The sequence below is a fragment of the Corvus kubaryi genome, unplaced genomic scaffold (assembly GCF_017639235.1).
Source record: "Corvus kubaryi isolate FWS band 111438036 unplaced genomic scaffold, C.kubaryi_AGA036_p1.0 37334, whole genome shotgun sequence".
NCBI classification, from domain to species: Eukaryota; Metazoa; Chordata; class Aves; order Passeriformes; family Corvidae; genus Corvus; species Corvus kubaryi.
In genome coordinates, this window is record NW_024581108.1 from 17,421,989 (window position 1) to 17,448,804 (window position 26,816).

The window sequence follows — 26,816 nt, forward strand, 5'->3', positions numbered from 1 at the left end:
TCAAACTGGGAATTCTTTGGGTTTCAAACCATATTTGTGATTTAGATGAGGTTTTGTGACTCCCACTTACCTTCCAGTACTTCTTTAAAATTTGTTTTGGAAGTGAAGACAGTGAAAAAAGGAGATAAGTTTAAACTTACTGTGTTTGTATTTGCTGCATTCACCATTGTCATTTTTGCTTGTGTACACTCATTATCTAGGAAAACATGGAATATTAGAAAGCCCTGTGCATCCATGTTTATACCTGCAGAGAGTTCCAAACTCAAGGCAGCTCTTAGTTCCAAATCAAGAGGTCTCCAGGTTCTTCTGTGTTCTCCACTTGATGTTCTGCAAAGTGAGTGGGAGCAAGTGGAAGCAGCGAAGTCATTGAGATTTCAGTAATGAATTCCAAAGCATGTAGTGACAACCTTGACCATGAAGTGGCCAGACTCCAAAGATTAGGAATAATATCAGGATCTGTGTGTTAGACTTCCCTGGTTTTTTCAACCTCCATTGCCTTTGTGGCAATTTTTTTCCCAAATACATGTTTTAATGTGGTGACATGAAGAATTAAATATTAGTGTTCCTTTTGTCCTGTAAAACAAGGAGTGTAGTAATGGATAGTCAACTATTTAAATACTTTTGAGAACTAAATTTAATTTTTCTTTTTAACATACTTTTTTGTAATTCAACCTTTAGTTTCAATTATATCTGAGTTTATAAACAGTTTTTCTACTATTTAATATTAAGGTTAATTTTAGTAACACAGCTCCTTCTTCTTTCTTCCTTGTAAATGAAATAAGTGACCATATAGACAGTTCTTGTGATGGTTGTGGATTGTTTTAATGCAGATGAAGGCACTTAAGTATTCTAAACTTCAACTATTTGGCTTCAGTCTTTGTATTACCTGTAGAACTGTGAAATGTTTATTGGCAGAATGAATCTTTGGGGCTCCAAGAAAATAATAATATGGTTTGTACATCTCTGAAACCATCTTTAGGAAAAAGTGTCTAATTTTTTTTTTTCGGTTTATTTTTCCATGGCACCTACCTCCCCTTAGCAGGATTCATTCCTCTGTATTCAAATGATTAAGTCTTCTATAAAGAAGTCAGAACTGGAATTTATAAGGTTCCTTAATGTTTTGTATGTTTGGGTTTTTTGTCACCAAGTTGTTTTTTTTCTTCTGTCCTCTACTCACCATTAAATGACCTGCAGTCGTACCTTGAGAAGTCCTTCCTTGACTCCACTGTCCCTTTCACTGCATTCTGGTGACCATCTCTCTCTGTGGTCCTCTCTGGTCTGGCTCCTGCTCTCTGCCAGTTCTGAGACTGTTGATTAATCCTTTTCCAGAGGAGTTAGGAAGGAACTTTGTTTCTTGCATTGTCGCTGTCTTTGGTGACAGCATCTATCCAAGCAGCCTTGCTTGGAGCAGTCATGGAAAAGTGCATCTGTTCTCTGTTCAAGTATCTTCACATCATTACAAGCTCTAATTTCCTTTTCTTGTTTGCAGTTCTGTGCTTTTTTTCTCTTACGTTGCTGACCACACACCAGTTCTTTACTGCTGCCCTCACTGTTCTCTGTGCATGCTCAGCTGTGTGCTGAAACTCTTCCCCTTTCACCCTCCCATTTCACTGGAAAATTTTTGAAGAGTGTTGGCGAAGCTGCTCATTGCTGGTGAATGATGAGGTTTGTAGGGGGGAGAGCTAAAGTTAACTGGTGAACTCGTTTCTAAGCAGTGCTCCTGCTGCCCAAAGCTTGTCTTTTATTTCCTACTGTATCTGTTACTCCAGTGCAAGAGATTACACCTTCTGGCCTGAGAGATCACATGCACCAAGACTGAGTTGCTAAAGTGATCCTGTGCTGTATAGTACAAGAAATAGGGCGGCAATACTTCTTATGAAGAAAGTTGTTTTATTAATAATTTTATTAGCAATTGCTCAGGTTAGGACAGTGACAGGACTGGGTGGGTGTGTGGTTTGATCAGAAGTGACATCTGACAGCAGGAAGGGCTTATATTGGGTTAGCTCACCTGTCAGGTGGAGGTGCAGAAGGTGGTGCCTCAGTTCTCAGACCTTTCCCTGGCACATCTCAATGTGACAGAACTGGGAGATGTGTCCACACTTGACACTTATGTTAACAAGACCTTTTGAAAGTTTGGGTTTGGTTTTAGAAAGTCCTTGTCCTGTTTTGACTTGCAGATCTAAGCCCATGGACACCCTGTGGGATGTAACTGTCTGTTGGTTTTGCAGAGCAGAGTGGGAAGCACTGACTTACTTGTAACTGGAAATGTTTTGCGTCACTGCTGAGCCCAGAATTAGCTTTGGATGTTTCTGAGGATTCCCCTCCGTGGGGAGAAACCTTTCATAATTGTAAAGCTGCATCATTTACCTCTCTGTCTCTCACTGCTTTCCTGTAGGAGTTTGATCCTGAAGAGTTCTACCATTTGTTGGAAGCTGCAGAAGGCCATGCCAAGGAAGGGCAAGGAATTAAATGCGACATTCCTCGTTATATTATCAGCCAGCTGGGACTCACCAGGGATCCCCTGGAGGGTGAGAACTCTTGTTATGTACTTTCCAAACTGTTGAAAGGATAGTCAGCTCTCCTGGTCACTACATAGCTGAAGGATGTTTTTATTTTATTGCTTTAATTTCTAGGCCATTTTTCCTTATTTTCCTGTTTGCTGTCAAATTCTAGATTGTCCTTTCCAGCCCCATGTCTCACAGGAATGTTACTGGGGTAAGGATGGCACATCAATAGTGACAGTTCTTTACTTATGATGTTAATAATGTCTCCCTGTATTACAGCTGCAACAATGTTAAAAAATGGCTTTATGATTTAACTGTTTTCTCTGGGCCGTTGGACAGTAAAAGTTTACCTGTAATTTCTCTGATCTGCCTGGCCTGCTAGTGGCCTGGTTGGAAAGTATCCTGTCATCTCACTTGATTGTTCTCTTTGGGAAAAGTGTGGGTTTTGTGTTTTCCGTGAGAAACGAAGATGAATATGAATTTTTAGCTGGAGGTGAGATTGAAGTTTTACATCTTGTGTAGCAGCCAAACCAAAGAGAGCAGTGTAAGGACAGAAACAGCTTCTCTGCAAGGTGCCAGAATTACATATGGTAAACTTAATATAGACATACATTGGCTCAGAAGACCGTAACTTTAGAATTAGTGAGTTAATATTTCTGCCTGGCACTTTGCTGGCTGAAGTGACAAGTTCTCCAAGCATGCACAGCTTGTTCAGCAACAATAGAAAGTGTGACAGAGACTGGAGGTTACTGCAGAATATTTCAGCGATTGAACCATACTTTCTGTTATCTCAGGAGAGCATAATTTTAATATAAATTAGTAGTCTGGCTAGGACTAGTTTAACTTCTCTGGTGTTTACTGGAATGACAGTGACAGGTTGACTTCAAGTGAAGAGCTCTTCGGGAAAATTTCTATCAAAGATTGCTAAATGCAATTTAATAGCATTTGTTGAAATCTGACATTAAAGGGAAATTTCCTTTGATCCCTGTCATGGGAGAGAACCTTTCCATCGCTAATTCCCCTTACTGAAGTCAAATTTTCTTTAGAAATGTGTGGAGATGTCAAGGTGCCTTATTTCCTTTCTGTAAGGAGGGCACCCAGAAATGTCAGTGGTGTCTGTTCAGAGGCTCATAGCTAAGGTAGGATTTGGGCTTGCAAAGTTTACAGCATCTCCTGCGACAGCTGAGTAACCTAAACTAAGTGACTTTCCCCCACTTTGCTGCTGCTCAGCGTTTTGCAGAATCAGCCGCATCACATGGAGGGCAGCTGTTTGAAATGTGATGCTTTTTCATTTTGGAGCACTGAGGTGCCACCAGGCTGCATGCAGACATGTGTGTGGAATAGGTTTTAATATTAACTAGACAGCACTTTCCCCAAACATGCATTTTTTGCTTTTACTTATTATAGAAACCATCTAGAGTAAGTCAGGCTGAAATTTAGAACAATTAATTATATTTGCCTTTATATAAAATACTGCCTGCAGCAGTAAATGTTAAAGGTTATCACTGTATAATTGGGGTGACTTTTTACAGAGGGAGAAAATGTCCTTCATCATCTACAAGCACCTCTTAAAATCCTGTTTTTCTTGTATAAACAAAGAGAATAGTGTTTGATTGAGATCATTAGAAGTAATCTTTCCTCTTTCTTTTCAGAAATGGCCCAGTTGAATAGCTATGACAGCCCAGACACTCCCGAGACAGATGATTCAGTCGAGGTAAAGCAGTAATACACTCACTCTGTCTAGCACTTTTTTTTCTCTCAAAAGAAGTAGTCTACAGTAAAGAATTAATTATAATGCAGAGTAATTGTAATTTAAAAAAAAAAAAGGTGCTGACATTTAAAAGCTCATATTAAAACTAGAGTACATGCTTGTAAAAATGTGAAAATCTTTATACAGTGGTGGTAAAATGTTTAAAAGATGCAAATAGGCTTTATTACCAAGTTTTGTTGATTTTTTTTTTTTTTTTAATTTTTGGAGTTACAAATGAAAATCATGTGGAGGAATTCTTTATATCTACATTTGTAAAATGTGATGGGTATTGAAAAGAGTTGACTTTAGTAAAACCACTGGAAAAATTTAATTATGTAACTGGCTAGGTTTCAAAGATCCTTATTTTATTGGTTTTTTAAAAAAATTTAATATTAAGGAAAGGCCTGAATCTTACTGTCCACTGACTTTTTTGTGCTAATAGTTATGGAGGGAATCTGCAAACAGACAATTGCCCTAAAGCTGAGGGCTCCAGAAATTTAGAAATGGATTGAGTTTGAGTTAATGGGCGCTTAAAGAAGAAAAGGACAAAAAAAACCCCATATAGAATTAAGTCATTCCTGCTCCTGATTTTCATTTTTGTGTTGTCTTTCCCCAGAGCCGTGGGGCCTCTGTCCAGTCAAAGAAAACTCCATCTGAAGAAGAGTTTGAAACTATTAAACTGATCAGTAATGGTGCTTATGGGTAAGACTTTTAAACTTTGAATTACAAGAAAATGCTATTGTTGTCCTACCCAGGAAAGGGCTATAGCAAAGTTTGGCAAATGTCTGGGTTTTGTTAGGTCCAAAGCATAAAGTAATTTTGCTCAGGTCCTACAGAAGAGGTTCCACACTTGTTGTGTCTTCTGCATTCTTCTGGGAGATGCAATTTCTTTCATGTATTCAGTTTATATATGTAGCATATGTGGCTGTTTGTGAGCACTTGAAATGCTAAAAGAAGTGCTAGAATTAACTGGGGTAAATCCTCTGTGTGGAGTAATACTTGAGAAAGGCTATTAGATTTTATTATCCATTGAAGAATCAAGTATGAATTCAGTCAGTTACAATTTTAACTGCACATACAAACCTATCCAGAATTTTAAAAGGCAGTTTCTGACTCTTTGCAGTTCATAAATCCTTACTAGTGAGGTCATTAGGCTGTTACTGAAAAGCAGTGATACTCAGTAGGTCATAACAGCAAAACCTGAGCATGTGTTTGAGTGTTTTGTGGAAGTGGGTGCTTAGTTAACAACAACTCACTTTTAAAAAACTAAATGTGGAAAAAGTGCAAGCATGGTTTTTAGTGAGTGAAGACACAGTGGAGCATGTTGAAGAGTCATATTATTAGACAAAAAGATCTTAAATCTCTTCAGTCATATTTCTGCACAAGTCCCATGTAACTTTGTAAAAAGGGGAGAGAGAAGTGGTAGTTTTGCTGTTAGTCACATGTCTTTATCCTGGGTTTATTTTATAGTCAGGGGCTGGTGAGACACAATGCCATGGTAAATGTAATGTACTCCAGAGAAAGGGAAACAAGTACTGATTCAATAAGGCAGGCAGACTGGATGAAAATTTTATTTGCAAACTGTATTATTAATGTGCAGGAATCTAATGATCTGCAAATGATAGAAGTGTAAGAGATACTTTACTGAAGGAAATCCCTGGTGACAGTGCTGCGTCAAATTAGTTTTATGGAGCTTGGAAAGAACTCGTGCTGATTCCATAGATTTTGGACAATTTTTTAAGCAAAGTGGTGACTGTTGAAAAATACATGCTGCTCTGCAATGGTGCTTATGGAAGTTTGTGACATTTGTGTTTGAAATATCTCCTTGTTTGTCACATCAGCAAAAATGCTGCTTTATTCAAGAAAGCAGAGTAGCTTTGGGAAGGAAGCGTCATGGGGTTCCTTCTTTTCTAGGGAAGCTTGCCACTGAAATGGGATTTTATGGAGTCATGGATAAATCTGTTGGGATCCATTCAAAACAGTTACCATCACTGTTTAAAAACCCCCCAACAAAACAACAAAACCACAAAGAGCTCCAAACTTAACCCCACAGCAAAGCAGTTTGAACTGAAAAGGGACCTTTTCCTCTTGGTGTGTGCTTTTGCAGAGCGGTGTATTTGGTGCGGCACAAGACCACCCGCCAGCGTTTTGCCATGAAGAAGATCAACAAGCAGAACCTGATCCTGAGAAACCAGATCCAGCAGGCCTTTGTGGAGAGAGATATCCTGACGTTTGCAGAGAACCCCTTCGTGGTCAGCATGTTCTGCTCCTTTGAGACCAAGCGGCACCTGTGCATGGTTATGGAGTATGTGGAAGGTATGGTTGTCATCATCCACACCTCCAAAGGGGCCTTAGTTGGGATGGATGTGGGGTACACACAGTCACACATCCCTGTGCCTGATGCAACATGTTTGCAGTGGAGCTGAGCCTCCCTGCTGAGGTCAGAAGTCAGTAGGAACTTTCCAGTCTTCATTGGAAAGGAAGCCCTCCCTCTCTCATGTGGGATGGCATGGCTGGATCCATAGCACATTTGTTTGACATTGCAGTTAGAAAAAGACTTAAGAACCATAGTCTTTGTTCTTTAGCAATCTTTTTAAAAATAAAGTGCTATTTTATGCTGGGGCTGGTTTTTTTGGTTGTTTGGTTTGCTTATTCTTTGAAATATAATTTGATTTTACTTTATCAGTATATCTTATTATAAGCAATATCCACTGGTGGGTAGGATTAATTTCTTATGCCTGGTTTGCTTGACTGAATGTTTGAGAAATAAGATTAGAGTTATTGTATCAGTGCTCTTTCAGATAAATTAGTGGAATGAAATCAGATATACTGACAATAGGAAATTTTAATATTAATTCCTCTTTGCAAGTAGAAATGAAGATCGAATGACATGTGTGGCCAGTGTTCTCAAATGACATGTGGCAGGAAGCTTGAATCAGGAGTCCACAGCCTTACTTTCTTCAAGGCTTCCTTCAGTTTGTAAATGGCATCTGTACAATTCCTGTCCAAGCCTGCCCCACATATATGGATCTCAATTTCCCTAGGATTTTAATATTTGTTTTAAGTTCAAGACAAACTACAGAGAGATCTTTAGAATTCCTCCTAACGGGGTTGTGAGAGACAGCCTTTAGAAAACTTAGTCTAATGTTGTGTTGCAGACCCACAGCTGTTCTTTCTTACTGCTGTTTGCTGTTTCAATGTGCTGTATGTGCAAATGTTTTCTTTCTAGGAGGTGATTGTGCTACTCTTCTCAAGAACATTGGTGCCCTACCTGTTGATATGGCGAGGATGTATTTTGCTGAGACTGTTCTGGCACTGGAGTACCTACACAATTATGGGATTGTTCACCGTGACCTAAAACCTGATAAGTAAGTCTTTGGCCCCTCAGGAACTGGAGGGACAGAGCCAGTCCTTCAGGGGCTTTCTCTGTAGGCAACAGGACATGAGGAGTGGAGACAGCATTGGTCTTCAACAGTATCTGACATGTAGGAGGTTTTATGGAGTCTCTTGCTACTGATGTAGAAGCAGATAGGCACTGAGAAAGGGTGGGAAGAATGTCTTCAGGTATTATCTCAGAGCTGTTGCTACACTGATGAAATAAATTATGGCAGAAAATAGTTTCACTCCTAGTTGCCTTGTCTGCTCTGTGATATTTGTTTGCACAGGAGGTTTTTCCAGGTGTTTAGTGGGGGTGTAACACTGAGATCTTCCTTAGCATTATCTTGTGTTCTTTTTGTTTTAAATTGCTTTTGGGAAACAATTAAATGAATGTTGCATTATTTTACTTCTCTTTCTTTTAGTCTCCTGATAACTTCAATGGGTCATATTAAACTAACAGACTTTGGACTGTCCAAAATTGGGCTAATGAGTCTTACAACTAATCTTTATGAGGGCCACATTGAGAAGGATACCAGGGAATTCCTGGACAAGCAGGTAAGCTGAAAAATTTTATCTGTTGATGTGGGATCAGATTCAGGATTCTGTCTTGGGATAGAATCAGAGTTTGCAGCCCTCCTTCTCTGCCTTAATGCTGTGCTGTGCACTGTAAAATGAGAGAAAAAGATACAAGTCCGCTCTCACGTTTGTACATAAGTTGACATTGTTTGTTATTTCAGCTTCTCGTTTTGGAGTCATGCACTTCAGCTCTTAGTTTAGGATGCTGAAAGGGTGGCCCAGGCAGCAGCGCAGGTGTAAACAGAAGTTGGTGTAGGGATGTAACATGGATTTTGCTGGAAGGTTGTTCCACGATCTCCCCCTTCTGGTGCTTAGAAAGTTCATGGCAAGTTTCTGTATGTTTCTTGTAATTTTGTCTAATGGCTTAAAAATTGATTTTTATCCCCATGATATTTACTAAGGGTCATTTTTCTCCTTAGCCTTCATTTTGCTAGGCTTAACCAGCTAAGTTCTTCTAGCTAACAAGATAGATTTTCCTTTGATGAATGAATAGCTCTTCCATGTAACTCCCTCTGTTTGAGTTTATATTCTCTGGGCATAGTTGAAGGAACTATTCCGGATGCAGGCTCACCAGTATAACGGGATTAAAAACTGCTTCTCTCTTCTGAAGATACCTAGGATCACAGCTGAATTTTTCAGCTGAATTTTTAGTTGTGCCAAGTATTGATTCATAATCGTCCTGTGGTGTTGTCTTCCTTTGTTTCTGAGTAAGGGTGCTTTTTCTAGCAGAACTCTCCTAAGTCATTAGATCATATTCTTGCACTTTACAGTGTTTTGTCTTTCACAACTATTTTGTTACTGTTGTCGGTGCTTCTAAGCCCCAGGCAACTTAGATCTTCCAAGGTAATTTCCTTAGCCATTGTCCATGCCAGCTGTACCTCCCAAGATTAAGGCTGAAGTGTGTAATCATGCTGTGCTGCTAATTCTGCATCTGTGAAACTAAATTCTGTTAGCACAGAGATGTGAGAGGTTTGTCAAAACTCAGTTCCTGGTAGCTGTAGCTGTGCCAGCAGACATCCATCAAGCTGTCAGACCTAAACACACAGAATATGCATTTTTCCCATATGCTTTCCTGTGCATGCACCAAAGAACTACTTAGCTGGCATGTTCACACTAGGAACATTTAATTTCATGTTATGTTATTTCTGTGCAGGTAATGTGTTCTTCAAATATAAACTCTTGCTCCATGGAAGTAGTTCACAGCATGAAGTGGTCAGTGGCAAAACATTAATAACTTCCTTGTAAAGCTCTGAGGGGGGAAAGAAAAAAAAACCAAAAAAAAGACAAAATAAGCTTTGACATGAATTTGGCAATTTGTAGATTTATTGCTTTCTTGCGTGTTTCTCTTGAGGTCTGTGGGACTCCAGAGTACATTGCACCAGAAGTGATCCTGCGCCAGGGCTATGGGAAGCCTGTGGATTGGTGGGCCATGGGAGTTATCCTGTACGAGTTCCTGGTCGGCTGCGTTCCTTTCTTTGGGGACACACCTGAAGAGCTGTTTGGACAAGTGATCAGTGGTAAGTTTCTGCTCTGGCTCTGAAGGGGTTTCAAAATGTGCTTTGAAAATATTGAGGATACGCAGTTTAATCAGGAAGGACTAGGTATAGAATAATGGGGTTTAATTTTAGTACTTCTAACTTTCTGTGTCAAAGCAGCTTCCATCTGATTTAAGCTAGGGAAGGTTGTTGTGTTGCTTAACGTCTTCCTGAATAGTTCTGTCATGGTGTGGGAGTCATACAAATCCTTGTGGGATTGAGGAAAAATATTTGGGGATTTTTCTGTTCTTTTAACTTAAATGGTGGAGAATATGAAAGAAACAGCTGCCAATTCATCTAATTCAGGCCAAGTTTGGTTATTGTTTTCGTGGGTCCAAATGCCAGTCAATTAGTAATTTTGTATAAATGAAATCAAAGGAAATTCTGAGTACAATACATTGAAGCTGTTGTACTCAGTACCTTCATGTCTTGTGGCTTTTTAAACCTGTCTCATGCTTGGAGTTGGACAATTGCTTTGTGTTCACTCGGTGAATATGCCAATGAAATCATTTCCTATTGGGAATGCTTTCTGAAGCAGTAAATTTTTAACACACTTGGCAAATGTCCTTTGTAAAAAGCAAATTTCAGCAAAGCACTAAGTATGATGCATGAAATCGTTACCTGTGAATTGTTCTCTCTGTTCCAAGTATAATGACTGTGGAATGTGCAGGCAGGAGATACAGCCACGGTATTGTCACTGTCTTTGTTTATGGATTGTCATGGAAGTCCCATTTCATACTTTATTAATAGAGTCCTTAAAGCTTTTTTTTGTCTCCACAAGCACTGCTTAGATTGACAGCAGCTTTAGCTGATGCTGAATTTTATGCATTTTGGAAAATGTCAATGCTTGAATTATATTAAGCTGCTGAATTTAAGGTATTTATGCTTCTGGGGCAGTTCTCAACGTTGCACTTTGAGGTATAGGAGTGTGAATGGTTATTCAAATTTGTTGGGAAGCTGGTAGAAAATGTCAAGTCTCTTTTTGTCCCCAGATGAAATTGCCTGGCCAGAAGGAGATGATGCACTGCCACCCGATGCCCAGGACCTCATTTCTAAGCTTCTCCGCCAAAATCCTCTGGAAAGAATGGGAACAGGTAAGAACCTTGGGCACAGGAAAGCACTGTCCAGAAGCAGGGGATGAAGCTACCTTGCCAGTGATGCACAGCCACTCGTGTTGAACAATGCTCATCTAGAGCTGGGGAGCAGTTTATACTGGATTCAGTGTGGTGGAGCTCTGGGAATTAGTGTCAGATGTCCATGAGCCAGACAGATATTCCTGTCTTGTTTGGGAAGCAGGAAAGGGGCACTGTCAGCTTGGCAGCATAACTTCTCTGATTTGTGCTGTTCCATTATAGGCTTGAGGGTTGTGTCTCCATTTGAACAGTGTATAATCAGATTTCTTTGAAGTTCTCTTTGAGTAGGGGCTTAATCCCTGCCATGCATGTGAATTCCTGGGTGTAATAAAATAAAACTTTCCCATTCCTAGAGGCCTGTAGTGTAGAATTCTCCAAACATACAGCAAAGTCTGATAATCTTTTTGGCAAAGTCAGATATGTATGTCAGTCTTTCTGTATTATAATGTCAAATATAAAGTTCTACAAGCCAACACTTCTCATTTCCTCATAGTAAATAATCGTAAATAATCTCTAGCTATACTTTTGTTTTAAAATAATTTGTGCAACACTGTGGCTTCACAGCACAGCTCATCTTTCGTTGATTTGATTAGTTTAATTTAATTTGGGATTTTCAATTCAAAACTACACTTTAAGGATAAAAAAAAAGCTTAGAGATAAATATATAACCATTCCAAAAGGCGCACGTAGTCAGCAGACTTAGCACACAAGGGTGATGAATAGATCATGAATTAATAATGATATCAGATGGTTTTCACATGTTCTTCTCTACTTAAAATCCATGTACTTGAAAGATGTTGCTGTCATGGAAAAGATGTAGAGTTTCTAACCTTATAAAATGAGTTAATGGACTGATTTTTTTTTTATTTCTTATATACCTGTAGTGCTGAGACTGCTGTTTCACTTGGCATGTCGTAGTGCCACTGGCACTCAGCAAACCTTTTATCTCTTTTCCTCTGCTCTTTTCTTTTCTAAAAAGACAGTGGCATCTGCTATGAATATTAATTTCATTTGAAAAAATGTGTGTACTGGTAGACAGATAGTCTTTACTTTTTCCTTCTGGGTACCCAAGCTTCTGAGCTTAATAACAAAAGATACTAATTCAGGAAGATAGGTGAGACCTGTCTTGTTCTAGGCACATGAATGGGCTTATTCACAACAGTGGAGTTGTGAGTTGTCACCCACATTCTAAGTAAGTGCCTCTCTGAGTTTGCTCTCTTTATTCAGTTATGAATAAGATGGTGTTTAGAGTTTGAAAATGTTAAATTAAGGTGTTACTTCTTAATCTTGCAACTCGCTGTGGAATGAATGCAATAGCAGATGCTGTCTTCCAGCGTCTGTGTTGTTGCTAAACAGGAAGAGGAGGTGGGAAGGAGGAAATCTTGTTCAGGTTTTATCCTGCATGATCACTTTGGTAAAAGGGTAAGTTGTTTCTCAAAATTCCTGGAAAATGTGTAACTTAAAAGTACTCAAGTACATTCTCTTAGGCTCTCAATATTTTTAGGATTTGTTTTTGATGTTACGCAAATGCTGAAAGAAATACTCTGCAATAAAAGGTTCTTATTTCAGGTAGTGCCTTTGAAGTGAAGCAGCATCGGTTCTTTAAAGATTTGGACTGGAATGGATTACTCCGACAGAAAGCTGAATTCATCCCACAGTTGGAATCTGAGGATGACACAAGCTATTTTGACAGTAAGACTTAAGATTTGGCCTAAACAGCATCATATTTCTTGTGCATATTTCATTTTTGAAATTGTTAGAGATAAGTCATTTTAGAAATTGAATAAAACACTTGATGGAAATTGCTTTTAAAAGTTTCTGTTGAATGCCAAGTAAGGTTTCTCTGAAGGCAAATTAATTGTAAATGAAAAAGGGCTGCTGCTGGAGTTAGTTGGCCTTTCACTGGTGCCTGTGGTCCTGCCAGCCATGGCCCTGCAGTGAGAGGTGCTGCCATTGTCATGCTGGGTTTATTAAACTTCTTCCGAAGCAGTTGGTAAACCCAAATTCCTTGAGTTTTTGAGCAATATGATCTTTCCCTAGTGACTGTTTTCAGCCAATAAATGTTTTTTAAAAAACCCAAAACAAACCCTAGACCTTGAAGACAAGTATGTGGGGAAAATTCTGAAGAGATTTAAAGTAATTTAAATTAATTTCACTGCAAGTGTATCACTTTAGTATTATTAAGTCTGATGAGATATGAAGTGAAGTGTTTGTCTGCTGTGTATAAATGGGAACTGCCATGGTATCAGTGTTATGTAAGATTCCTGGTATTTCAAGATAAGCACCAGACAGGGTCAGTGCTCTTGGGAGACAAGGGAGGAGCGTCACAGGAGGGATGGAGAGATCTCTGTTCCCAGACCCTCTGCTCCCTAACTTTTCTCATTTGACTTGGGGAGCTGAGCAGGTGGAAGGTGCTTGGTCAGGGTGAGGTCTTTCCCCCTCTCCAGCTGCAGAATGGCATACTGGCTGTTTCAGTTCTCTGAGATAGGGAAATTTGTGCTCTGCGTCAATGGAATCTCTCCCATCCTAGGGCCATGGGACTGGTCAAATCTGCATGAAGCATATTTTTGCTAAGCTCCTGTGCTTTGCAGAGAGTGAAAGGAGGGAGAGAGCAGCTGCCTCCATTTGCTTGGCTCTCACACTGCACAAGCAGTGATTCCATTTAGATAGTGCTCTTCCAGTTTGAGGAAGGGGCTTTTAGGCTGGGGCTTGTATGGAGAGGTAGGATGGGAGAGCGAGATGGATTGAGAAATCTCTGTGTGGTTGCTGCAGAGAGCAATTGGAGTCAAGCTGTGCAGAGGGGGCAGAGGTGGGGTTTCTGCAGGTCTTGAGGTTTACTGGTACAACACACATGGAGAAACAGATGTAGTGGGGTGTTCCCACCACTAACTGTACCTACTGGATGTGGAAACTTTGGTCACTGAGTTGGGTCAGCGACTGGCAGAGGCCCAGTGCAGCAGCCACGAGCAGATCCTGGTGGGTAAAAGTAAAATGTCTGTGTCTGTCAAGTCAGAATGTTGGGAAACTCCCCACGTGCCCAGGCACACTCAGCATCAGGGTGCCTTTGATGTGAATCCTTTATAAAGGCTGGAATTCTCACATCAGGAAATATCTCACATAGACACGGATAGGAGTTGGCGTTGCTGTTACAAACCCTAATGCAGAAAACGTTAGAATTTATAAAAGTCTTTTATAAGTCAGCTTTCTGGCTGATGTGGTGCAGCAAATTTGGCTCAGTGTAGCTATCAGCTTTCTATAGCCAAACTTATTAGTGCCCACCCCACAAAATCCAGTGTGGCTGGCTTAGAAATCCAGTGCCGCAAATCTCAAAGCACAAAATCTCTCTGGAAGAAGTTTTTGCATTAAAAATAGCTTTGCATATTGGCTGCTTGCCCATTTTCTTTCACAAAATCTAATCCTTTTCCTAGTTGCAGGAGGGAAAAGAGGAGATTTTTTGGGGGAAAATGTTTTTATTTTTTAAAGTAGGCTTGTATGTATGTATGTATGTATGCAGGACAGACTTTGTACAATAAAAAAGCTGTTTATTGGAAAGTGGAACGGTGAATTGTTTCTGTGTTTCCTTCCATACGATTGTGTGCTGTAGGGAAGAAATATCCCTACCACAAAGGGTGTGCAGGATTAGACACCTTTTGAGTATCAGCTGCTTCCAGAATGGAATACAGCTGACAGGATAAGATAAATTCAGTGCCAAGGAGATATTCTTCACTGGCAATTGCACGGGATGAGCAGGAACTGGCTGGGTATGTTTCAGTATTAAGGGAAATAACCCTGCATGGTGTATAAACACTCAAAGTTCTTTAAGCAGACCATTAGCAATGCTTGAGGTGTGAAATACCGACACTGCCCACACTGATACAAGTGCCGTGTCTTGTTCCCAGCCCGTTCAGAACGATACCAACACCTGGATTCGGAAGAAGAGGAGGACACCAATGATGATGATCACGTGGAAATTCGGCAGTTTTCCTCGTGCTCCCCCAGGTTCAGCAAGGTAGGGACATAATAACTTGTTGAAGGAAAAAATCTAGAGAGGAACATGGTTTCTTTGCTTCGTAAGGGGCAGATTTTAATCATGTGGGTGCTCTATGGCATCTCATGGTGTGTAGTATTCACTGAGGAAGACGAACGCTGTATGAGTTGTTTATTCTGTGGTAGTTTGTGGCCTTTTAGAAGGTGAGAACCAGAACAATCAGAGAGTAAGATTTTATACTTCTTAAACTTTCAGTATGCAGGACATTGTGTAGGTCTCTGCTGCATCTGATACAGTTTGGTGTTTTTACTAATGACTTGGATGCTGGCATAGGGAGTATCCAAAACTTGCTTGCTTTGAGCAGTCTCATTCTGAAAGGACCTTCCATAGGTGACAAGATGGTATTGGGATGACAATGGATTCTGACATTTGGAATAAGGGTCTAAAATCAAAGGGGCTAAGAACATCAGTGAAGTTTACGTCTCTGAGGTTGCTCATGGTCTCAAATACAGCCCAAGGAGCAAAAGGCAAGGTGACAATTTCAAAGAGAAGGGTCTGGGAACATAGTCCCTCAAGAGTTAGATGTGCCAAATTATTGAAGCAGTAATTTTCCATACTGGGCTTACCAGTAGGAAGGGCATCACTGGGGTATTCTGATCTGTACTGGACAATGTTCTTGAAAATGAAGATGGACCAGTAAAAGGGAGTCCAGAGGAAAGCAGCAAGAATGACCTGAGTTCTACAAAACATAAAACCTCAGGTGTTTTCAAATACATAACTAGAAGGAAAGCAGTACATTGGTCTTCCTGATAAAATATGTTTGGGAGGAGCAGAAGGGAGAAGAAATGCTGTTTTGAGCCACTTTATGAATTGTATTTCCATCTTAGTGAGATGGGAGTAGGAATTTTATTAAGGAGCTCTGAAAAGTATTTCAGTTTTTCACAACAGTTCCTCCACTTTCCCACTGCTGAAGTCAGTTTTTAAGGACGAGTTTGTTCTTTGTCCTCAACCAGGCTACAGTGGTTTAAATAACAGTTACTCTTAATTTTATGGAGTTGCTCCTGATTTGCATCACTAAAAGTATGTTTAAAATTGGACCTGAGGATTAGTTGGTGTTTTGAAAAAGTGCTCATGAGTATGTAAGGGTTTCTTTTCTCTTCCTTTTCTCACCATGAGTATTACTCATTTGTTAGACTGAAGCTTTTCTTTAGGGTTCAGTGTTTTTGCCACAAAGAGAGAAAGTTCACTTTTAATGAATTTATTTTAAGACCTGGAAAATTACACAGCATTTGTAATGTGGGAGGCATAAAAGGCTCATTATATTTTGAAATTCTTGTCTGACAATTCAGCCATATGATTTATTAATAGTTATCTTGTTGATGCTCTGAATTTTTAATAACATTATTTTCATTAATCTCTTCTTATGTAAATTAGGTTCACAGTCAAGTGTAGTTTTAAAAGGATGGATTTTTTTGCTTAATCATTTAATTATTTAAAGACGGCTGTAAAACCAAGAAAGGCACTTTCATTAAGCTGTCAGCATTATAGTAGATTCCTTGAGGAGGGCAGGACTTTTTTGTTCTGAAATAAGCTTGGGGCAATGCTGATAGACTGATGATAATGAAATGGGGTCATGAGCATGATGCCTATCACTGAAGTGAATTTGTGTAGTAAGATTTCAAGATCCAGATGCCAGCATTCAAGACTTATGGAGCTGTCTTTAGCAATAGGTCCTCTTAGATTTGAGAATCGTTAAAACCAAAAATCAAGTCATTTCACAAAGTTTCCCAGTATTTCTGTTGTGTTTTCAAAGGAGAAGTGTTGGGTGCTGTTGTAGAAAAGTATTTTAGTGCTTCTGAAGCTGGGCCTTTTTCCTTTCCTCCCTGGCACACCTTGAGCATGTCACACCTGCACTGCGTTATTTGGTCAAAGAACATTACCAAGTTCGTGCTTTCAGGGCGAAATTTCGAGGGAAGATTTTGCCCCATGCTCAGAAAAGGCTCCGTGGGTTGGTTTTCCCTGCACAGAAGGATCTTTTGCTGCACGCAGGTGTACAGCAGCATGGAAAGACTTTCCATCCACGAGGAGAGGAAGACTCCACCACCAACCAAGCGGAGCCTGAGCGAGGAAAAAGATGATCGGCTGGACAGCCTGGGGGGCTTGAAGAGCCGGGACCGCAGCTGGGTCATTGGGTCTCCTGAAATGTGAGTTCTGTGCAACTGAGTCTTCTGCCTTCCCACAGCAGCTAAGAAACACCAGCCAAAACTTTCTGTGACCAGTGTTAGGTCAGGAGAGCTTCATATGTTGTATTTCCACAGGAGAAGCCTGGATTGAATAGCTAAAAGTGAAAGTGTAGAAGTGATACGGTCCTTAAATGTATCTAGTTAAGTCCTAACATCTTCTAAATTGTAGCAAATACTTTTAATGAATTCAAAGATATTCTAACCTTAAGGGCAGATTTCTTATGTTACATCAGAGATGGACCCGCATCAATTTTTTTGTTAAATTAATGCAAAGTTTGGTGTTGCCAGACTTTGACCTTTTGTTACAAAGTAGAGAAATCGTTAGGAAAGTTCAAAGTTTCAGAAGTTCAGAAGAAGACCAAAAAATCTTGTGCTCTAATAAAAAGTGTCAGTAAAATATATGAATACCCAGAATTTGGATACCTGCCATGTTCCTGGCATTACTGAAAACTAACCATATAAAAGGCATGTCTCTCATTTTGTGTAACCCCTGTAAAGTTTTTATACTAACATTTTGCATTGGAAAGAGCATAAAATATGGCTCTGACCTAGTTGATATGGCTCCCTTAAAAACAAAAATGTTTTGTAGATTACACTCATAACTGAGGTGCACTTCATTCTGCAACAGGCCTTCCTGGCTTCTAATTTGAGCAGCTTTGAAAGAAAAATTCATCTAATTCCGAAAGGAACATGGAGGATGATTTGCATTTTGCAATTGTGATTTTTAAAATAATATTTAATATCATGTTCATATTATTATATTTTTTGGGGGGTTTATCACTTGGTTTCCTAGTAGCTTAACAGTGGAATATTTCGAAGTCTCAACTCAGGTGATGCCCCAAGTCTTTGTTGTTTTAACTCCCAATGTTGTAGCTTGGTCACCAAACTTCACCTTAAATTGGCTTCAGATGCGCGAGTCGGTTCTGTGCCCTATTTTCACCCTTCAAAGCTCATCATCCCCTGACTCACTGGGGGACCCTGTCTCGGTTCTCCCCTCAGCCTGCGCAAGCGCCTGTCCATGTCCGAGTCCTCACACACGGAGAGCGACTCCAGCCCGCCGCTGACGGTGCGGCGCCGCTGCTCGGGGCTCCTGGACATGCCGCGCTTCGCCATCTCCGCCGAGGACGAGGGGGCCGCCCTCAAAAAGCCTCAGTCCGAGGGGACGCTCCTGTCCGCCATGCAGGCGCGGGAGGGGCTGCCCGTGCCCATTCCGGAGCAGCCTGTGGAGCACGAGCTGCAGCTGGAAGGGGATGCTGGAGCCACCACCCCCTCCACGGCTGCCGGCAGTGCCTCAACGCTGGCAGGTACGTGCTTGGTGTGGGGGTGTCCTGGTCCCCGTGGAGGATGTGTTACCTTGTGGAGATTAACTCTGTAAAACTGAGTCTGGGTGTTGGGGGATGTGACTGCCTCATGCTAAGTAGGTGTTTTAGTGTAGTTTTGTGGATGTGCTTGCCTTTGAAATAATACTAATGGTTTCATCTCCTCAAAATTGCATCTTAGATTTCACTCCTGTCACTTCAAATTGATTTAGGTCTTCTCATGCTTGAGATTCATATGGTCTATGCCTACTTACAACCACTGGGTGCCTACCTGAGACAGCATTAATTGAAGCATTAGTCAGAAGAGATCACTGCTGAGTTGGAGCTGGAGAACGTGGGTGTCAGCCATACCAACAGATCCCTGCTTCCTATGGTTTTGCTCATCCCAGGAGTTTGGAGAGACTTAAAATATGCTGGGGAAGTGGAGTTTGTGTCAGGGACATGCTACTTATATTAACAGCTAAATATGCCAAAATTCATCCAGTTGCAGTCTTAGAAAAGTGCAACCTAAATTTAGTAAGGTGGCTCTTAGAGGTCAGTGTTTGATTTCTCAGCAACTTTGAATGTCCTGGGGCTTTGGTCCAGCTCTGGGCTGATCTGAACCTTCCTGTGGTGGTGCCCTGGGCTGCTGCAGTGCAGGACTGGGCTCTGGGTGCTGGAGTGTTCCCAGCTCCTGTCCCTTTCAGCACATTGGGAAGGTAGGGGGTGAAGCTGGCTGTTCCTGAGAACAGAAGAGGCCAGAGCTGGGAACTGCTGAGAAGTAGTAAGGAGGGGGAAAAAAAGGAAGTTTGGAACAATGAGAGAAAGAGGGGAAGTTGAAATGAAGGTTGGCCATAGAAAATTTGAGAAAGGAGGCATAGTTAGGAGAAGGACTAGATTGTAGGGTTGAATAACAAGGACTAACTGGGTAAGAAAATAAAGAACAAATTGCTGGGAGAAACTGGGAGCAAGCAGGCAAAGCAATTGTGGTATATTGAGAATGGAGAGAAAAAGGGATACTGAGGAAGTAGTCAGAATGGCTGCAAGAATGGACAAGGTGGAGGGCACTGGGCAGATATGAGGGGGGACTGATAGCAGAAGGTAAAAACGCCTTAGAAGAAATTTGCCTCCAGAGTAAAGCCAAAGATTCCCACATCTTACTATTCCTCTTCTGCAATTCAGTCTGTGAAATTCCATCAAAATTGTCCCATTCCCCTTTATTGCCCATGCTCCCTGAAGAGGCCTGCTGTTGCCATCGTGTAAAGAAGAGGTGTGAGAGTGATGGAAGGAAGCTGCCTCATACTTGCTTGGCATAGGTGCCATAAATGAAAGCTTGGGTTCTCAATTTCCTGCTGAGAGCCTAGAAACATGCCATTAGAAATGGCAAGAATGCTTCCATTGCTAGTTCAAGTATCTGCAATGTGAGATTAGCAAAAATGATGTTCCCCTGGGCAGCCTGCTCCCCTGAGCTCAATACATTAGAGCAGTCGTTGATCCAGTGCATGGGATTCAGGGATACCAGTGCTTCAGTGTCCCCAAGTCAGAGGTTTGAAAGGAGTTCAATTCCTATCACTGTCTCAGAGTACTCCTCTAATTTATATGGCACCTTTTGCCATGTAGCCTCCAAATCCTGGTTCCTCATTGTCTGGGAGCCTGATTTGAAACTCTGTGGCTCTTAAATGTTAAACAAGCATCTGGTCCTGAGGTCTATGGGAATGGTGCTTTGAATTTTTATTTTCATGGTACTTTCTGCTTCACTTAGTATGCAGAGCAGTGGTGCCCACTTAAATAACGATGATCAATGTTTTGTTCTGTCCTCATTGTTCAAATTGTGGCCCTTAGGCTTTATTTATTGCATGCTGCTTAAAATTTGCTTTTGAAGACAGAATGATTAATTTCCCTTGTGGACTTGCTGTGATGCTCACCACTTTCATTTCTAAGCACCTTGTAAATTCTAATTACTGTATTTTCACAGTGCCCCTTTAAGGTATCACATGGGGGACTGAGGCACTGGCCTTGAGTACAGGACCCCCAACCCCCAGCATCTGCTGTCGTTACATGCCCAGTAATCTTCAAGATTACTTTACATTTTATATATAATTATATCAGGTTAAGCAATTCAAGACTAAATTGCAATGTTGCACTGAAGGGGGCAAATAAAGGTTGTCTTAGCAATCCACATTTTTACTTTCCCTGAGTACCTTAGTGTTCTCTTAAAGTGGATTTTTTATGTGCAACTCAGTAGAACCTGGCTTTTCTACTACAGGCAGTTTTAACTTAAAGATTGACAGTTCTTGCTGCTTGTAAAAATGGAGCACTTTCTATAAACCTGTTTTCATCTGTGAACGATCCCATTGAAATGGTGTGCAGAAGTGCACCACGGCTTTAGGATTCATGGACCTGCCACTGAGCAATGTGATTTCATTAGCGAGCTTTTCCACAGAATAGAAGCTGCTAATTTTCTGTGTTTGGAATAACACCATTTCTGTAAATAAAAATTCAAGCCCCGGGGTTTCTTCTTAGGAAAATTTACTCTTGGACTTCATGTAAACATGACTTTGATTTAATGTATTTTGCCTGTAGGGGAATAGACTGTTAGGAATTCCCTGTGGTTCTAATCTGTTTTAATTTAAACTGTAGCTGGGAGCACTGCAGATTTCTCTGATCCACGAGCTCGCAGTAATAGCAATGAAGGCCCAGACTTTACCACCCCAAAAGCCATCAGCGATTTGGCAGTGCGGCGGGCACGACACAGGTTGCTCTCTGGGGAATCAGGGGAGAAACGTACCTCGAGACCTGTCAATAAAGTGATTAAATCAGCATCCGCTACTGCCTTGTCTCTCCTGATTCCCTCAGGTAAGAAATGCCTTGACTGAGGCATTGTCAGAATCTGCAAGCACTAAACAAAAGGTCTGCAGACAGATCCTCCCCCTTCGCTCTCCTGGAATAATGCCTTGGCTGGCAGGAGGGGAGAGATCTAACTTTTACAATTGGTTTAATATTTCCTGCTCGCAGGTTGATGAGCACTTCTGTGCCACAGACAGGAGTGTTGTGTGTGTGGTCTGACTGCAGCTTCTGCAAATGGCAGCTGGGCCCTGTTCTTCCCCTGGTTTTGTTTAAATTGACTCCTAGCTGGTCTCTAGACAATGGTGCAACAAGGAGGTATGGAGACACAGAATGATTTTAACCCTCTAGGTGCTATTTTTGGGGATCATGTGCTAACTACAGCGCTGTTTGGGGATGAATGTGCCTGGTGCATTTATGTACCAGGAAGCTTCAGAAACTCCAGATAACTTGAGATTGACTGCTCAAGAACTGAACAGTGTAAGTAACTCACTAAGTCAATGCTGAACTGCTCAACTTGTTGGCCCAGCTCGGTTTACAAGTAGAGCCAGACCTTTACAATTCCCAATGCCAGGTGATAACTCCTAGAGAGAAGCTCAGCCATGCTGAGCTGTGACAGGAGGAGTTTCTCCCCACAGGGATTTTGTCCCTCTTTCCAGAGGATAAGACCGTGCTGTATTTCCAGGGCTGTGCCTGTACCTGCCTAGATGGGAGCAGGGAATGCAGCTGGGCCATGAGCAGTGCCCACCTGCTCCTCCCAGCAGTGAACTGGAGGCAGGGATGCACCTGCTCTTGGCACCCTCATGGTGATGCACATCACATTTCTTGTGCTTTGGGCATCGGTTACTTTTCGAACTACAAACTCCCTCATGAAAATCTCTAAAATGTGTATTTAATTACCCAGCAAAGGTTCCTTCAGAGCTGCTCTCATCTGCCAGGTTAATATGTGCTGGGCAATTCAGCAGGTGTTTCTTAATGGATTAGAGATTACCTTCTACAGCTGCATTTAATATTCCTGCTCTTTGGGTTTATTTTACTGATATTGACCAGCTTCACTTTGAAATGAGAGTTTTTAATTTGCTTTGTACTTTGAAAAGTGGGTGTTGTTCCACCAGCAAGCAGAGTCAGGTAATTTATCTGACAGTCCAGCCCACGGCTGTTCATTTGGGAAACTCACTCAAAAGTACACTTGTGATGTTGTTTTTCAGTAGCGAAGTCCCTTCAGTAGCTAATATTTTAGGGCTAAATATTTTTGCCCCTGTGAATTTAAAACACTACCAAAACTGCCTAGATGGAGTTGTTGTCTGATCCCCTACTAATTCTTTTTGTGTTAATACTAACTGATTTGGATTTATCTCAGCACCAATGTGTAACTTGCACCAAGATCTAGAGACATCTGATCTTTTGGAGGAGGATAATAGATCATAACCTGGAAATGGGGTGTTGCAGGATTGTGCCTAGAGCAAATGCTCTTGATGGATTGTAAGTCCTGGGAAGAGAAGTAGAAAACACTGTGACCCAACCGTAATTCCATATGAGCAGTGCTGCTGTATTAAATGCACACCTCCAAATGTGCCTTTTTGGAAACTCTGCTATTTGTAGTATGAAGCATGAATTAGTTGAAGCTGCAGACAAACCCAGCTCTGGTGAAGGCCACCAGATTTAAGAGCATTGGCAGATATGGTTTCATAGCTGTTCTCTAACAAGACTTTTCTCTCTTTTGGAGGCCTGGTTTCCTAATTTTTGCCCACCTTTGTGTCATCACTGTAGATCACCACACGTGTTCTCCATTGGCCAGTCCAATGTCACCTCATTCTCTCTCCTCCAACCCATCTTCGAGGGACTCCTCACCCAGCCGCGACTTTTCTCCTGCTATCGCAAACCTGAAACCACCAATCATCATCCATCGGGCTGGCAAGAAATACGGTTTCACTCTGCGCGCCATTCGCGTCTATATGGGTGACAGTGATATCTACACTGTGCATCACATGGTCTGGGTATGTCTCTGCTTTTCTAAAAAGAGGACCCTTGGGGCCACAAATGCATCTAGCCGGGGCTGTGGGGTTTAGCTTTAGAAATTGTGTTTTGCCACCCTGTTTTCTCTCTCCTTATTCATACCCAAAGTTATCTTTTTGGGGTGGGGGAAACCCTTTATAAATAAATAAATAACTAGCAGCACTTTGGGTTTTCCAGTAGTTTTCAAGACCATCACAGAACCACAGCAACCTTTCTTTCCTTCTTTTTTCCCTGGTTACATGAATTCACCTTCTTTCACCTACAGCACATCCTTTAAAGCATGTTTCTGTGTACATACCCTCTTTCTCTTTATTGGGGTTGTTGCATGAGGGCCCATTATAGCTAATTTATTCAGACTTGTGTTAGTGATTATAACCTGCTTCTGATCGGTTTGGTCTGCTGGGGTTTTCCAAGCAGTCGCTTGGAATTGATTACAAGCCTTAAAGCATCACTGCTGCTATGCTGATTGCCATGGGATTTAGCTCTTGGCTTAGTTGTGAGCTGTGCTAAAAGGTCTGGTTTCCATGTCTGTATCACTTCCTTCCCACTACTGCTGGTACTTGATCTCTGTGTTCCTTTTGTGTTAGTGTGGATGACTTCTAGGAATGATCCATTCCCTGAAGCAGTGTTGTTAGGATTGTGTAGTTAGGGAGAATGCAGTCAGGGTAAAGGTGGTTTGTTCTTTTCCTTGTACTTCTGTGTTCATTAGATGTGGACTTGACACACTTTGGTCCTTATTTAACACTCATCCTTATTTAGAGAAATAATCTGAAACTGATTTTTTGCCTTGCCCCTCTCTTGCTTTTCTTGAAAAATACTGAGTTTACCAAGATACTCATTTGTCCTGGCTAGAGGGAGAGATGTGCATTCCCCTGCACATCTGTCTCCTCATGGTGAAGGAGGCTCACATTCCTGACCAGGGACAGGGGAAAGGCAGTGTGTTCACAGGGGAAGAGTCTGGTGTTGGATAGGTTAATAAAGGATGGAAAGTGGAAAAAGAAACTCTATTTGGGATGAGGTGCAATGTAGGCACCTTAAACACACGGCAGAGTCTTCCTTAAAAGTCTGTTGGCCCCCTTGGGTTCCAGCGTGTACATGGAAGCATGCTGGATTTGGCATGGCAAAGAAATTGAAAAAGACTGAATGTTTGGAAATCAAGAGCATCTACATAACATTCCTGAGTGCTGAAAATTTTTGGAAATGTGTTAAGCGTTTTGCTTTGGGAAGAGCTGGTTTCTTGATCAGCTTAACCATCCTGACTGCCTTGGATCAGGATAAGACTGGCGGGATGCTGGGAAGGAGCAGAAGAGAGCAGGGTTTTGTGCTTGGCAGTGCCAGGGATGGTTTCTTTCACCCTTCTCTGAAGCAGCTGATGCTGGCTGTGGCAGGAGGTGAGATGGATGGGCTTTGAGTCTCATCTGGGCCAGTGGTCTTGCACATTCCCCTTCTCCAACTGGTCCCCCCTTGTCGTTGGCAGCACGTGGAGGAAGGGGGTCCGGCAAACGAAGCAGGTCTGCGGGAAGGGGATCTGATCACCCACGTCAACGGGGAGCCGGTTCACGGGCTGGTGCACACCGAGGTGGTGGAGCTGATTCTGAAGGTAGGGGCTCAGCACTGTTACATTCTGGAAAACATGAGCAGCTTGTTTACAATGTGTGTAATTGGCATTGTCTGAAATACAAGTGTGTGCACACAGCACCTGGTGGTATTTAAGAGCAGCTTTGTACTGGTTGGTGTTAAAATTATCCAGTTAAATGACTTCTGCTTGATACCTTTCAGAGCAGAATCCATTTACAGAAAAAAACCCCCAAAGTTCTGGACTCTTCCAAGAGACAGAAATCTTTAGGATTGCAAATAGAGGAGCAGTCAGGATTATTATTTTTTTAAGATGAGTGAGACAAGCCATGCTCTGTGTTGCAGATTCATCATGATAGATGCCTGATATGCTCACATCTGCCATCAGTCAGAGCACTGGGAATAGGATTGGTGACAGAATATCACTTTGTTCAAGTTTCCAAGTATTACAAGTATTAAATTGAGTCATTTGGGATCTCAATGGGAGAGGTCAGATTCTGTGTTCTGTCTGCTCTGGGAAGCTTTACCTACCAGCTGGGGTCTGAGCTAATCATTTGTGAAAGCCTGACTAACGAGGGCTCTCTCTCGACAATTCCTTAATAAATGATAGGTGGAAATGCTGAGGGGAAAAATGGAGTTTGACAAAGGATTACAAAATGGCAGGCAGCAATAAACTAGCACCCTACCTGCTTTGGCTGCAGATCTGCTTCAAATAACCATGTTTTAAGCAATGTATCTTTGTCTTGTGTCTGACAGAGTGGAAATAAAGTGTCCATCTCCACCACACCATTTGAGAACACCTCCATCAAAGTTGGTCCAGCTCGAAAAGCCAGCTACAAATCCAAGATGGCTCGTAGGAACAAGAAGAGCAAAACAAAGGATGGTCAGGAAAGGTCTGTTTTGATGTTTCTCTGTTAAAAATAAAGGGTAACCAAGATAATGTAAGAGAGATCTTAAGAGAGACCTTGTCAAATCTATTTGCAGATAATGTATATCAGCAGGTACATCCTTTAGTTGTTCTTTTTTTTTTTTTTTTTTTCTCTTTGACACAAAATTGACTGAATGCATTAGTAAAGCTAAATAAATCATTTGGGCTCGTAAACAACTTTTGAATGCTCTTTCCCAGTAAGAAGAAGAGTTCTCTGCTGAGGAAGATCACTAAACAAGCATCACTGCTTCACACCAGCCGGAGTTTATCATCCCTGAACCGGTCCCTGTCATCTGGAGAAAGTGTGCCTGGCTCTCCAACTCACAACCTGTCTCCTCGGTCACCAACCCAGAGCTACAGATCCACTCCAGAGTCTGCACACTCAGGTAAAAAAAAAAAAAAAGAAACAAAACCAAACTAAGCAAAAAAATCCAGTCAAACAGGAAAAGAAAATCTTGGAGGAGAATTTTGCTGAATGATTAATTTTGGAAATAAAATACACAGCAGCAGGTAGTAGGTCTCTTTGTGAAGCAAATGACAGCGGTGATGTCGATTACCTTAAGGATGGATGTGTTCTTGTTCATTGATTCTTTTAAAAATGAAAATCCATACATCCTTTTAAGAATGCATTTGCTGTACTACAGCATCCTTTCACTTTGATGAAAATGTGTGTTGTAAGTTGCAGTCTTTTCATAGCAGTGTGACACATTTTCTATGTTCAGAGAAAAGAAATCAAAACAGTGTGGCAAAGTCATATTTGAAAATTGAATCAGCTGCTGGAATAAAGAGATTTGCATCTGGAGAATAGCAATGAAACACGTGGTTTGTCTGATCAAAGGGGGTTTTTTTGAGAAAAGTGTTCTCATAGCTGAGTGTTTCTTACTGTGCTCTGGTGTTGGGTGCTAATGATGTGAATTTCCATCAGAAGCCTGGCAATGTTACCTTCAGTATTACTGCTGTGCTTTGGAATAACATGGCATTGTGTCTTGACTTACTTTCAATAACTTGTTTTAATTTATTAAATGTATTTAATGTAATGTATTAATCT

At 41.3% G+C, this 26,816-nt stretch overlaps 1 protein-coding gene across 8 annotated transcripts in view; it reads left to right on the forward strand.

Moving 5' to 3' along the window:
- The window catches only part of MAST2 (microtubule associated serine/threonine kinase 2), a 190,399-nt gene that overhangs the window by 157,425 nt on the left and 6,158 nt on the right, over positions 1-26,816 (forward strand). For all 8 annotated transcript variants that reach the window (XM_042030595.1, XM_042030587.1, XM_042030588.1 and 5 more), the window contains 17 exons: positions 2,396-2,528; positions 4,157-4,218; positions 4,871-4,956; positions 6,362-6,570; positions 7,484-7,622; positions 8,055-8,187; positions 9,560-9,725; positions 10,736-10,837; positions 12,446-12,568; positions 14,776-14,885; positions 16,914-17,068; positions 18,107-18,411; positions 21,046-21,261; positions 23,020-23,246; positions 24,743-24,865; positions 25,597-25,733; positions 25,967-26,154. In XM_042030595.1, coding sequence (XP_041886529.1) covers positions 2,396-2,528; positions 4,157-4,218; positions 4,871-4,956; positions 6,362-6,570; positions 7,484-7,622; positions 8,055-8,187; positions 9,560-9,725; positions 10,736-10,837; positions 12,446-12,568; positions 14,776-14,885; positions 16,914-17,068; positions 18,107-18,411; positions 21,046-21,261; positions 23,020-23,246; positions 24,743-24,865; positions 25,597-25,733; positions 25,967-26,154 — 2,614 coding nt within the window. The remainder of the gene's footprint in view (positions 1-2,395; positions 2,529-4,156; positions 4,219-4,870; positions 4,957-6,361; positions 6,571-7,483; positions 7,623-8,054; positions 8,188-9,559; positions 9,726-10,735; positions 10,838-12,445; positions 12,569-14,775; positions 14,886-16,913; positions 17,069-18,106; positions 18,412-21,045; positions 21,262-23,019; positions 23,247-24,742; positions 24,866-25,596; positions 25,734-25,966; positions 26,155-26,816) is intronic.